Here is a 15112-nt window from a genome sequence, read left to right as displayed (position 1 = left end):
AAATTAAAATTAAAAAAGCCTAATAATATAGGCAGGTTTAGCGGACTAATCACTTTCAATCATGTGAGCTACGGCGACGTAACTGAAGTGCAGCACATCGGCAGTTTAGGAAACAAACTGACACCTTTTCAACAGATGTTTTGATTATAGCTAGTGAGCATCATCCCAAAAACAAACACTGCCTGCAATTGTAAATGATGTACTCACGTTTTTAATGTAATATACTGCTGAAAGATACCACAAACTTTGCAACCGAAACGCCCGCCATTTTGGTGTTAGGTAATTGTAATAATAGAGCCAGCTGGGTATAAGAAATCCGGATTTGAAAAAATTTCCAAAATTTGTAAATTTTAAGCATAATTGGATGATAATAAACATGTCATAAAAGTGTATAGATATGTGTTATAAAAGACTTAAATTTTAACAATAATTTTTTTATCTCTTTCAAAAGTTACATTTACAGTACCATACAGTAACTACAGTCTGTTTTAAATATTTTAAATACACAAACAGTGATTGGTGCATAATCCCATAATAATCTACAATTGTGAAACACATTAAAATAATTTTAATTTAAAAATTTAAATAATTCTTTATTATTAATCTGGATTCAGTAAATGTGACAGTGAGATCAAAATGTTATTATTTTCTGTTATTTTAATTTTAATTATAACACTAGGTCATTATAATTAATTGTGGCACAAAAAAGAGTATTCGCGCTGCGCCGCGCAGTTTGCAACGGGAAAAAAATTACCATAGCGCAGTGAAAAAATCCTGGGGAGAACACTGGTCCTAATATGCGCTATATCGAAAATCTTGAAATGTTGAACCTGCAAGTCATAGGTGCTATACAGCACACAGTTTCATTTTATGGTTTTATTATAGAATGAACAGGTCCTGAAAATTCTCTCAGTAAATCACTAAGTTTTATCTACTAGTCCCACCTTATTAGCTTCTTGCCACTCCTGTATGCGAGTATCTCTGTCCTTCTGAACAGCGTATAACTGCTCCAGTGTCTCCTGACACGCCTGTTTACTAGCCTGGAAACAACAAAATAAAAACAGGATTTCAAGGACAGTGGGACAAAATGGCTGCCTCTGGTGCATTTTAGCAGAACATTTTAGCATTGACATTCTTTGATATGCAGGCTGTTGTATTTATGTGATTAAAAAGTATTTCAAATTTGTGTTAATTTCATATGAGATTTAATGAAACTTATCTTAAAGGCTTGCAAAATTACAGCCGTGCTACCCCAACTGAGAACGACGCGTGTATATAAACCCCTACCGCTCTACCGCTGAGTTGTATCGATGTATTGAATGAGTTTACTGTAGCCGTGTTATTTATAGACTCGAGTACTGTCGCCAAATCCACAGGTAAATTGGTACTGGATGCTACGCTCCGGCCTATCATCCAGCTTAACGAAACTGAATGGCTAGTTAGCTTAAAGGGACAATTCAGTCTAAGAGAACATTAAAATTTGTATATATATCAGATAAAATAAGTTCTAATGGAAATTACATCAGTCAGTTTTACTGTGATATGCCTGAAACGCCTATGGTGGTGACACGTGTGTGAAATATTCAAACTTGCTCGCTGTCCACCATTACACACTGTGGTCGAACTTCTTGTATGCCGAATCCTGTCCCTTGCTCGTAAAGTAATGCAACTTTTGGCTAGAACTGCTCAAATCACTCTGACAGTAGTGTGTTTACCTTATTAGGTGAATTGTCTTGCCTAAAAATCATTTTATCACCTTCTCAGTGCTTATGTAGTTCATTTGTTTAACGTGCGTGACTTTGGCTCGGGTATGGGTACAGAGTTAATATTGTACCTGCTTAATCGTATTGATCAACGATTTGATATTTCAACGATATTAATTAAAATACTTAACAATGTTGTGGAATTTGTCAATGTTTTACGTTATATGTTTCATAAGAAATGTAGAACAATACATTTATGCTATAGTTTGCTTATTGGTTATGTAAAAGAATTTGCCTGAGTGAATTGTCTCTTTAACCGATCAATATATTATCAACAATGCGTCTGTATCTACTTAAAAACAAAACAAATATTCTTCAAATTGCATCAACATTCAATTGACTAGTATTTCTTTAATTTATATATTTTAACAAATCTTCATATTTCTAGTAAAATTGCATATGAAACTCCTTATAGATCTAGCAATGCTCATTACGTAGGAAACCGCCATACCATGTCCCGTCTGCAGGCCGTGTGCAAAAAGTCAAAACACACGTGGGATATATGAGTCCTAAACTATCCTATATTTAGGATTTTCAATAAGTGGTTTGTAATATTATTACAGCAAAACTGATAAGCTACAAGGTTAGTGACATTTTTAACCGTACTGTTATGTATAATTAGCCATCAGCTTGGATCTGGTGCCGTACAGGTAGTTGAGTTTATTCACAATGTGATTATTGCAAGCCAACGTATCTGCTATCCGATTGCTCTTTAAAGTTTGTTAATGATTCTTTTACTCATCATATTAAATCTGGTACTTCTCCTAGTAAAAAATATTGGCGAAAACTTGTTTATAAAAATGTTTACACATTTGATGAAAGATCACATCTAGAACCCATGTCAAATGATATAGATTTTATTAGATTCAAATGTATTCACCCTAAAAATAGGTTGCACTTTCTTTGGGAAATCGCTGTAAAGTTCCCACAGTATAATAATCATGTACATTGTATTTTGAATGCTTGTGTAAACTCACGAATATCAAATTGTATAGAATTATGTCAATATTGTGGAATACCTTTTTAATGATCATGTTACCCATATTATTTTGCATTGTGAAAAAAAGAGCGAAATTCGTGACGAGTACTGGTGTTTTTTGGTGAATAATTTTGGATTAGAATTCATGTCGTCGCTTCACAATTTAACAGATTTTGATTTATGTAACACCTTGTTGGGTAAAGAATTTGCCTATGATTTCTCAAATAGTGCCTTAGAGGAGTTTAGATTAGGAAATGTATCTTTTTTGTATAGACTCCTGAAAGCATGCGAATCTTATTGCTTTGAATAATATCAACTAATTACTAATTATTAGACTTGAACTTGTACATATTTTGTACATTTCTATTTGCTTTGTTTTGTTTCTTGTTTTCATCTTAAATGTCATTCTTTATGTAATCTTCAATTTTGGAGGTAATAAAGATAATAATAATTATTGCAAGCCAACGTATCTGCTATCCGATTGCTCTTTAAAGTTTGTTAATGATTTCAAACACACTTATAACTTATTGTGGCAATTTTAAGTAACTAAATTATAATATTTTCAAATAGTTCTGATAACTATTCATGTGTAATATCTCCAGACATTGACATGTGTACGGAGTACGGCGGCTGCCAATGTTTTTGACGTGTTCTGCAAGATGTATTTCACTATTTCAGTTACGGTGGCCAATAAAAGAAAACAAACACAGTGCAATTATATTATGTTATTTCTTCTAAATACAACACTTCTTTGTGCAAGTTGTCAAGCATTTATTGTGAATGTTTTGCAATGAAATTACCACCTTTATAACATTGAATTTGTGGTTCCCCGGACATCGTTTTCCCCAAAATTTTTGAATGCGCAAAATCTACCGATAGTAATTTTTTTCCCAGCATTTTAAGTCCTAAGAAAAAATACATGTGCAAAGTACACTGGTGTGTAAGTTACACAAGTTTTTATGGTTTTGTAACAATTACGATTGTGTTTGGTACAGCCAGAGATTTCTGGTACAGCTAATGTAGCCAGAGCGCCCGCGACTTACCTGTGGATTGGCGACAGTACTCCAGTCTATAAATCACTACACTCATCCTGGTCCTCTAGTGACATGTACAGGTCTACATACCCAAAGTATTTTGTAAAACTTGCCATTTTACCTTGAAATTATCATTTTATTCATGACCTTGTACCATTACAAGAATATGTATATTTAAAAGTTAGCATCACATCCTGAATGAAAACAATATTTGTTTAGTATTTACAATAAGCTGTAGTTGCCATAATCTTAAACAAGGTTGTTGGAAATGTTGTAAATATTTGCAAGTTACAAAATTTGTGAAATACACACAATTACTTAGGACACAAATCAGGCGTATGCAACAAAAGGCATGACAATTTAACAGCTATAAGGTTTATTATTCAAATGATACCTGGCTACAAAAAGAACCTACACTACACTGACCTCTAACTGTACTGTAAGGTCGTCCCGTGCCTGCTGTAAGGAAGACACCTGAGCCAGAAGGCCCTCTATCTGTTGTCGGTGTTTGGTGCTCTCTTCTTGTAGTTGTTGGTTTCCCACAATACTGGCAGCATCCACCTACACAGTCGAAACGTTTAGTCATTAATGGTATTTAGTCTTAGATATATAATGATAAAATCAAACATTTCAGAATGAAATGTCACGCCTTCTAACATTTATGTACAAAAACTTTCACCTCAGCAGTTGTAATTGCATAAAAGAATTAAATAAAACATCTGAACATTTAATTTATCGCTAAAATATTAATAAAACATCATAAATCCTTATAAATATAAAAGCAACTATTTAATTTTTCTTTCATTCCAAAAATTTAAATGTCAAACATGATAAAATAATCTTTATAGGCATGTGATATTAACTTTTAATCTATGCCAACTATTTTAGTTATACAGACCTGTTGTTGTAGGGAGGCCCTTTCCCGTTGTAGACCGGTGATAGTACTCTGTGATGTTTTCTCCTTTTCTTCTAATGCCTAAAATAGAGAAAAGTTAACATCAAGTAATAGATTTCTATTTTCTTGTTCAATTCTAAAAACAGATTTTAAACATGAATTTAAATCTAATATTTCTTAACATACTTCAAATATGCCAATTTTTCAGCATTAACATTCTTCTGCATGGCAGAATGTTAAAGATCCACTACTTCTGCCAAACAAGAGGTCTCATGAAAACCAACCATACCATAAGCAAAGTCATACTGATGGCCTAAGATAAGGTTACAACACCAAACAAATGCAATTTTTTCTTCGTAATCTATGTTAACAGTGAAGATCCATTTGCTGTTTCTTCGTCTGGTGCAGTGCTAGTCAACTAGTGCACAGTAACTAGGACAATGGTGGGAAACATAAGACAACCCCAATTATGAAAATTGACCTTTAATTTATTTTATTTACCAGGTAGATTGTTCAGAAGGTGATGATAAGTGACGTATAAATGGTAAGTTAATATCTTAGGAGATTGTACAAAATAAAAAATATCGTTTTACATTCCCATTTTTGAAATTAAAAGTCATCTCGGAAATGTAGTTGGCCTGTAAGTGAGGATGATTGTTTAGTGTAAAACAAACACAGCGTTTTTGGTCTTTACGTACCTGCCTAAGTTTCTCTGCCTCCTGTTGGTGCCGCGACACCTGGTCTGTGTAATATTTCTGGTCCCTGTCTCGTGCACTTTGTAGTTCTTCAGTCTTCTTACTGTAATACAATGTATTTGTGAAACTCGAAATATCCAAGCTTCTTATTTCAGAAAAAGACACATTGTTCCAAATTTAAGCTATTAGTTTGATAGTCAGGAATGATTTGACATTAAAACTGTACAAGAAAGAACTGTCCATTTTACAATTTACCATGCTCATTATTCTACGATATCCGACCATCCTTCTTAGTTTATTTCACTCATAATTTAAATCTTTGAAATACTCAGTTTGAATTAAAATCACAATTTTCGTCATGATGTAATCTTTTAAAGTTTTCTTAATAAAAGAATTATGGAATTTTAACTTGAATAATAATGCTGCATACTTCTTATTTATCGAATAGCTCTGTTATATCTTAAGACTTAGAAACATATTCATAAATGACCTAAATTTGTATACCTTTGTTCTTTAAACAACTGTTCCTTTTCTTCCTGTAGTTGTTTGTAGCTGTAAAAAAAATCTCAGATAATAATTATACACATGACATCAAACTGTAATTTTCATGTAAATTACATATAAATATGAAAATGTTTATTGGTAGTGTACTGTTTGAAATACCCAAAGATTCAAGGTATACCATAAATAAGATCTTATGAATTTTCAATTTTCAAGAAAATGAATTAATATCATGATATACATGTACATTATTTGTATGTATATTTCTTATTTCATTGATCTAAAATCCCACTTTGCTTACAGCAAGTCAACATCAAAAGATACTATCAAATCCATTTATCTACTAATTCAAATAACATGTAGTGGTACTGTTTTACAATATGGACATAGAGGTACTGTGTGCCTGTGCCTATATCAATTACATGTCCTAGAAAATCTACCAAATCCTATTAAAGTACACAAATCCAAATATATTTACTATCGCAAGATTGAGTTATTTTCTGTACACAAAAAGATTACTTACCTCTCTTGTTTTTTCTTTAGCTTCTCAGATAACTGTCATAATAAAAGTTCAAATTTGCATTAACTGATCATGATTAGATTTGATTTTACGATTTACAAGTAAAATGCTCTATTATACATATAGTTGATTTTTTCTCAATTCTAATAGACCACAACATATGTCAAAATAAATCGCACATGAAAATAAATAGTTTAGATTAAATGAACATCATGAAGACTTACCTTATCCAATTCTTCTTGCATTGCAGATATTTTTTCTTTGAAATTTTTCTGAAAGATTGAAATACATACAATATAAACGCTTTACTTAAACAATTAGATAAAAAAACATCATATACTAGCCAAATATATGGACTAGATCTTGGATTATCTATAATTGAAAACTCAATGGTCGAGTTTGGTTTCTTTTCAGTTTCACATTTACTATTTATGGTCATTTAAAAGGACATACCAGACATTATGGTGAAGAAAAATCAGGTTTGCATGAGCAAAACCATAGACCATCAGTCAGTGCAACATTGTATTATTATCTTATTAATATTTGTATTTTCCTTGTCATATTCAATATGGGGAAAAAAAACCAAAAAAAATATCATGTTCAATAAAAATACTTTTGACTTGCAGTCACAAATTTCTTCGCACTTATATCAAAATGGTGGGATATCATAATTGTAAAATTGCAATAAAATGTTAAGGTATGAGAGAAATATGCTCTTTCATATGCCGAAGCATAGGGATGTTCTTTGCAATGCTTAAATTTTAAGTTTTTGTTGGGGGTAGCAGCGGTCGAGTGGTTAAGATGTCTAAATATGTTACTATAAGCCCTCCACCTATGGATCGCCAGTTTGAATCCTGTGTGGGGCAGTTGCCAGGTACTGGCCGCTGTTTGTTGATTTTCTCTGGGTACTCTGGCTTTCCTCCACCAACAAACCTGGCACATCCTTACATTACCCTGGCTGTTAATAGGGCATTAAACTAATAAACCCAAACCCGCTTAAGTTTTACAACATTTTGTGACCCTCGGGTAGAATATCCTATAATTCATATCCACATAATATTAAAGTAAATGATAATGAATTCATAGTTGTAGCCTATATGTACCTCATTACTGGCTAACTGCTCCTTCAGTATTCTCTTCTCTTCCATTTCTGTATCTAAATTCAGCATCAAATCTAGGAAAATTGCAGAAATAAAGTTTAAGTTTGAACAGCATTGACAATTAAATCTTTATTAATTTCTGTCTAAAACAATTGACATTTCATTATTACCAACCAGGTGAAAAATTTAGAATGTTGCAGTAGAGCAATTCATACATTTTGTTCTCTATATTCTTTTAACCTAATATCAAAATACAAATCTATTTAATGTTTATGTAAATATTATTATATATCCATATAAGCCAATTATGGCTTTCCAATGATGTTGGATGTAATAATCACATCTAACGCCATTGACCCCTATAACCTTAATCCCTACTGATCCATATAACCTTAAAATCTATTGACCTCTGTGACCTTTAACTTTGTAGGTGAATCTCTATATGCTTCTGGCTCAAACTTTGTAGGTGAATCTCTATATGCTTCTGGCTCAATAACATGACATTTAGCCAACACAAGCGTAGTAATAGGCAGAGTCATGTAGACCATGAACCAGAAACAATGATTACACTTTGTCTTGATAGGAGAAAACTATTAAAATATTGTACTGCCTTTAGGTTAAAATGATGTCCATCTTTGCTACAGACAACTGTTTCTGATATTGTATGTGTTAATAAAGCTTTGACGATCATACCATTAATCTCACTGGAAAGCCCCTCAGTTACTGGCACATGATTCACAACAGGTTTTTTCTCTGTTTCTGGATAAATGAAAGCAATGCTTTAAATATGCATAAAACATGTTCATAATTTTTTTTTAAATAGAACCTACCTTCTTAATTTCTCAGACTTGCTGTAGATAAGTATTTGGTGAACTTTGTATTAAAGTTTATTGATAATGAAAACAATCCATTCTTTTTCAAGTCAGCTTCTCTACATATAATTATTTAAAATATTGATACATTTTAAATCTATATTCCTTGATTTCCACAATTACATGAGCCTCTGCCCATCTCTGACCTCTGTTCCTGACCTCAAAATACCCTTATCACAATAGCATTACATCACATCCTTGTGTCATTCTGCCCCATCCCTGACCTCTGACATTGACCTATGTTCATGACCTAGATGTACCCCAATCGCGATAATATATTACATCCTTGTGTCACTCTGTCCAATCCCTGACCTCTGCCCTTGATCTTGATCTCCTTTCTATAACCATTCCCCAGCTGAGGACTTTTACATACCTGGTATGCTAGGTGATATGTCATTCTGTTGCTCAACATTATCACTTTGTTCCTCGCTGAAAAAATATTTATATTTTGATTCCATGACATAGTTATCAAGTCAGTGTGTGGAAATAAGGTTTATACCGATAAATTCCCTATTCTTCAAAACTACTAGGTAACAAACAATACCTTTTGTTTTTTGATAACCTCAATCAAAATGCAAACTTGTCCATGTCTTCAATCAACTATAAGATATGTATCTTTGTCTATGTTATAGAAATATGTAAATAACAGGGGTTTCATTATCTTTCGGGAGAGGCGGTACACAGGGGGTACTTTTCTTTACTATCTGTATGCTATCTAATGTGATTTAGCCCAAATCAGGCGGTACCACAGCTAGGTTTAACCAGCAAAAAGTACCGAGTACCTCATGATATTGAAACCCCTGAAATAAGGTCCTATTTTTCAAAAGATTATCCTGAAATACATTTGATTCTGGAAAGCATTATATTACCTAGATATAGGAAGATTTTCAGCATCCGATACGTCAGCAGATTTTTCAGGTGAACTTGGAGGTGATAAAAGTGCCATCTGTTGTTCATATTTCTCTTTATAGACTGTAAGCAAAATATGAAACAAGGATAAAATGTTATAAATCTATTTTAAATAATATAAGTAGACCAACTAGATTATTATGTACTGTAGACTGTATAGTTCATGTATTGAAATGAAAAGGGAAATAAACCTTGAATGTAAAAGAAAAGTTCTGTAATGCTTGCTCAAAATAAAATACAGAATATTCATTATAATGGTTTACCGTTATAAAATCTTTTTAATGATCCCATCCATGAACCTTCTTGTGCAACATAAGACATATATACCAGAAATTAAACTATTTTGAGTTAGATGTATATATTATCTTTATATTATTATACTATATATCTAATATATATTATGAGAGTTTATGCATCAAATTATGACAATACATATGTATATCAAAGTTTCCATTCCTTTTTCTCAGACAATTGAGTATGTTAAGTCTCTGCAAATCACTTTTTTGAAAGTAGTCGTAAACTGTGACTGTTAAGTTGATAACCTTATTTACTTTATTTATTTCATTTTATCCTACTGTGCTTTATATTATTTACCGGTAAGGTTTTTCTGTAAGGCAGTATTCTGTGCCTTGAGGTGACGAATCTCATCATCTGCCTCAGATATTGTGGAAGCATTTAAGTTATCAGGGACGTCTGATCCTTCACTGGACTTGAGTTTCTTCTCCAGATCTTCATTAGCTGACACAAGCTGGAATAAGCAAAGCAAGTCTCAAAACATCCTCAAGTCAAATAAATTGTGTCGTAAATCTGATTTATAGTACATGTAGTTCTAATCCTACACCAACTGTCTTCATCTGTACCTATCCGCAAATGTCTTGCTATTGCTAATACTACATTTAATTTGTTATGATTTAAAGCGACATCAAATTCAAAGAAAACACATCTAACCTTTTGCAGATTACAAGAGTCATAACTCAAAGAAAACATCATTAAGATCAGAAATATGGTATCAAGCTGACAATGGTGAATTGATGAACGATATGTTTTAATTGACAATTTTGTCTTTTTTTGTTACAATTAATGAAAACCATTCAATTTATTTTATGTAAAACTAATATTCACACCAATCAAATTTTGTGCAAAATCAAATTTTGGATAATTTAATGCAATGATGAATTTGAGAAAACACATTTTTTGTTATATCAAAAACACACAGAAATGCCATCAAACTTTGAACTGCATTCAGTTGGCAATTATGAGTATGAAAGCCACCTGAACAGTGACAAATTCAACATGATACGAGCTAACATAAAGTGCGAATAAACAATTCATTATTGTCAGTGATGAAACAGCCATTTGAACAACCATTTCCCTTATCACTGGCTCCACAATTGTGACGTCACAATGATAATGACTTCAAAATAAGTAGATGGCAGTTCATACACTGGTGAAAGCCAACTGTGTTTGGTAAGGTTACATAGTGATGTTGCAATGAAAATATAAATATGGATATTTTTAGCACTGAAATAATTCTGGTGGGAAATAACTGAAGTAAGATAATTCACAGTTCTAGATTTATACATACTGTAGATAGCTCTGTCATAAGGGTCTCGTTCTGTAGACGAAAATCTTCCTCCTGACTCTCCAGTTTTCTCTGCAGTGTATCATTTTCTTGAAGGAGGAGCTCAACTTCCTGTCAATTTATAAATGTAAAACATTTATTGTCAAAATTTCACCATTTTCATGATTTATGCATATTTTCATTGGTTACCATGGCAACTGAAGCTACAAAATTAGAAAACTGTCATTACAACTAAATTAAGGATGTACTTAATACGTCAAATTCAGCAACTTAAATACTAAATAACCATTTTGAAAATTTGACGGATTTGCCAATTTGGGGTCCAAAACAGCCCAATACAATGTACATAAGTCCTTTCTGCATCTATTTTGTGTGTACAAATTTAAATGATTGATAATTTTTTATATAATACATTGAATCTTATAATAAAATGGATTGTTATGTTTATAAAAAGGGCATGCATATCAATTCCTTTTAAGATAGATTAACCTACCTTTGCCTTTTTGCTTTTCTGTATTGCCTGCAAACAAAAGAGGAGTGAAATGTAGTCAAACCTAGACCTGTCCATTAAGACCACCAAAGGGACAAGAAATAGTGTTTATAAACAGGTGGTGATTGGTTGAATTGTGTAGATATTATAGTCATTTTGGACCCTATAAGAGTGGTCTTATTAAGCAGGTTGTCCTAATAAAGATCTGGTCGCAAGGAAGATTTAAAATTTACTGTATATTGAACTTGCGATGGATCTTCAATTGATCAAATACAATGGTATATATCATTCAAAGATTGGGGATTCTCAACAGCTCAAGTCATATGAAGTCTCAAATGATAAGAAAATAGTAAATCCCAATATTAATTATGAAAGTATCCTTTTGAATAAAAAAACATTATTTGAAATTATCACTTTAATTCTATAAATGGGTGGGTTTCTTTTTTAAATATCAATCTCAGTTTTTAACATACAGTCGAGACTGTCTTATGTGACTTTCCAAGGGACCATCACAAAAAAGTCACATAAGACAGGGAGTCACTTAAGGCAGTCCAAGTTCATCCGCAACATCACTCTACAAAAATCTGTCTTAATTGTCTGAAAATTTATTCTTCATTATAAATATATCAATTACCTGATTTTTTTTTAAATAAATAAAAAATAATAATAATAAAAAAAAATAAAGAAAAAACGTTTGTTTTTTTTAATTAAAAATCATTTAAATCTAGTTATAATTAACAAGCAGACATACATTGATGTTTGGTTTTAAACTTTGTTCAAGAAAAAAATTCTATCTGGAGGGGTGTAATTTTGGGTTAAAAATCTCATTTTTTTGGCAATTAAAAAAAATATTTGTGTGTTTTTCAGGCTTGAAAAAAATACAAAAATCACACTTGTCCGAAAACAACCACTGCAAAACAATTGCAGATGTTGTGTAAATTAAAAAACCATTACTACTGTACAGTAGAGGTAACATTTTAAAACCTGGGCTTTATTTTGCTGAATTTTACAAATCTACTGTACACTGCTACCAAATGGCGGCCATTACAGAAGCCCAAGTCGTGTGCATTTGTTTTTACAAGACTTTTTGGTGTTATGAGAAACGTTTGAAGAAAATATAGGGTTTATGACTTTGGGATAGCAGTTGTAATGACTGTTTACTCATATCATGGAATGAAATTATGTTTGGTCGTGAATGCCATGTACAAAACGATAAGAGAGTCACCCAAGCCAAGCCATAGGATGACACGGTAGGCAAAATAAAACATGCTGATTTATTTAACATGTTCCATTATTAATTGTCAATGTTTATCATTGTTTAGTATTGAGAAATATCTGAATGATATCTAGCCTCTTTAATAGTTTAAGGCCAAATTTTGTGGGGAAAAAACAATCTTTCATGATCCGTCAAAAGTGGTTACACAGTAAAGTACTCTTATCGTAGTCAACAGTCGATGTTTAGTTTGATGTTCACACCTCTTTATCGATCATAATTATGGCCTGAGGCCAATGAAAAGTCGCTCAAGACAGACTTTTTATGATGTGTGGGTTGTAAAAACATGGTCGCTTGTCATGTAAGACAGGGAGTCGCTGAAAACAGACCCATTATATAGCAAAATACGTTTGGGGGTCTCAAGTAAGGTCACATAAGACAGGGAGTCGCTAGCTACATACAGGGGGTCGCTCAGACAGTCTCGACTGTATAGTTTACCTTATTTGCCTTCTGTAAATCTTTTTCCAGATGATCTGCTTTTTCGGTCCAAGTTATAATTTCTAGAATAACAGCAACAACAAAAAAGAAACTACATGTAAGTGCATAACCTGCAGTAATGTCTGCCAAAAGCATATAACACTAGCTACAGACTGATACAGATTTATAAAAGCCAGAGTCAATCCAGATTCAATATTAGCTGTGTATATATGAACAAATCATATTCTACATTTTCCACCTCATATAATGTATTTCAATGTTTTCGAATCATAAATGGATAAGAATTATGTTACATATTTTTAAATTAAAGTGCATTTAAATTAATTTTACTGAGTGAAAACATTATTGGTGTATACATGTAGTGTGTAGTGGACTGAAAAAATGCACTAGCTTAATATACCTCTTTCTTGTTTCTTGCATTTTCCTTCTAATTCATAATTGGCAGTCCTCAAATCTATAAGTTGTAGCTGAAATGGCAAATAATGAAAGTTATATAGTATCTTATGTTATTATCCAATTATTTAATTGATTCATTTGAAAATTAATGCATGGAATACAATTTATGATGGGGAGAGGGCTCAAAGGCATACATGTACATACTGTTGAATACATAATATTGTTAAAACAGATATGCTTGTGTAACCATTCAGGTGAAAATGCAGTCCATTGCTACATTCTTTCTTCCTTTCTTCAAGTCTTCACAAGTTCGCATATTCCCTGCATCTGGTCCGTTGATGACAATTGATTAGCTTGCCAATTTGGTAACAGAAGACGATCGAGAAATGAAGCGGCCACACCAAGGCTCAAACCTGGGACCTCCAAACACTATAGCCAGACACTAAAGACTGAGCTACATGTACCTAGTCTCTGATGATCGCCATGGTACAATTCCACTCGGCCCACTTTTTGTAACAACTTCCAAAATCAAAGATATGAAATCAAAGGATGGAAGCAATGTCTCAATCAGGTTAGTCAAACTCCCGCATATGGGGAATATTCCTGCATTTGAGTAACAGTTAATGAATACTCAAATGCATGAATATTCCTCGTATGCGGGGGTGTGCCAAACTTGATGTTAGGTGCTATATTTTTTATAACCGAATAAAACAGATTGGATATTTGAACGGGTCTATCAGTCCTCTACCCATTAGAACTCCATTCAAATCATCGTAAGTCATTTTTTTATATAAAAACGAACATCAAAGTGCGTCGTCCTTCATGAGACACCGTAAATTGTCGGTAGAGAGGAAGCTTTTAGAAGGGGGACGAACTGACGTGACTACCAGGTGCTAGGCCTATGTCAAGGAGACATGGTTATCCTACCACAATACACCAATATCATCATAAAGGCTACCAAGAGTGTTTAATTAGTTTATGATTTTGCCTCTTAAAGATGTCATGTGATCGTAAGATTACGTGGTCACACTACCTGCATCCGATGGAACTCCTCCTCCGACAAGGAGGACGCCATCTTGGAATTGTCAATGTTGTCAAATGAAAACGAGGCTACATAAACAAGGTGAACTCGATCCAAGATTAACTCGTCCCAAATCAATGTCAGCTGCTGCAACTTTGATCAATATAGACCCATAAGTACTGCAAATAACTTTAATAATGGGAAACTAATATAATCCAGATCTGAAAACTTAACATACGAATATTTTAATCGGAAAAATTATTTCCATTCTAATTCATTTTCTCTTCATGCTTACACTCCTGTTACTACAGATTCATTCCGAGATCAGCTGACACCCTGTTCTCCCATCTCTCCACTTTAACTTCCTACCTTGTATATAGTTTTACATATATATTTAAAAATACAAAAAAAAAACCAAGTTTTAAATTCTGCGAATTAGAATGCCATATTTCTTCACGATTGACGAAGCGTTTCTATTTGCTGTCACTTAGTAAATACTATACTGTATCGGATTGCATCGATCGTTATGTCTTCAGGGAACGTGATGATTTTACTTTAGGCAAAAACAAACTTGAAGTTTGTGTATTCAAAATTTCCCGCCGATGAAAACTTTTTTCAATGTGTGCTGAAGGATTCAAAATGGG

At 32.8% G+C, this 15112-nt stretch overlaps 1 protein-coding gene across 1 annotated transcript in view; it reads right to left on the bottom strand.

The window, feature by feature from the left end:
• LOC138305015 (GRIP1-associated protein 1-like) overlaps nt 1–14541 on the bottom strand; it is a 52066-nt gene extending 37525 nt beyond the window's left edge. Inside the window, exons 1-17 of the mRNA XM_069245429.1 lie at nt 14481–14541; nt 13452–13518; nt 13052–13113; nt 11344–11370; nt 10854–10961; nt 9863–10016; nt 9229–9331; nt 8733–8788; nt 8181–8246; nt 7491–7561; nt 6612–6659; nt 6391–6422; nt 5871–5918; nt 5370–5469; nt 4675–4752; nt 4203–4337; nt 945–1040 (exon numbers count right to left, since the gene is read on the bottom strand). Coding sequence (XP_069101530.1) covers nt 945–1040; nt 4203–4337; nt 4675–4752; nt 5370–5469; nt 5871–5918; nt 6391–6422; nt 6612–6659; nt 7491–7561; nt 8181–8246; nt 8733–8788; nt 9229–9331; nt 9863–10016; nt 10854–10961; nt 11344–11370; nt 13052–13113; nt 13452–13518; nt 14481–14522 — 1293 coding nt within the window. The 5' untranslated portion in view covers nt 14523–14541. The remainder of the gene's footprint in view (nt 1–944; nt 1041–4202; nt 4338–4674; nt 4753–5369; nt 5470–5870; nt 5919–6390; nt 6423–6611; nt 6660–7490; nt 7562–8180; nt 8247–8732; nt 8789–9228; nt 9332–9862; nt 10017–10853; nt 10962–11343; nt 11371–13051; nt 13114–13451; nt 13519–14480) is intronic.
• Nucleotides 14542–15112: the final 571 nt, after the last annotated feature.

This window comes from Argopecten irradians, chromosome 12 (assembly GCF_041381155.1).
Source record: "Argopecten irradians isolate NY chromosome 12, Ai_NY, whole genome shotgun sequence".
Lineage (NCBI taxonomy): Eukaryota > Metazoa > Mollusca > Bivalvia > Pectinida > Pectinidae > Argopecten > Argopecten irradians.
The sequence above is the reverse complement of the archived record's forward strand: the minus strand, read 5'-3'. Positions and strand labels throughout refer to the sequence as shown.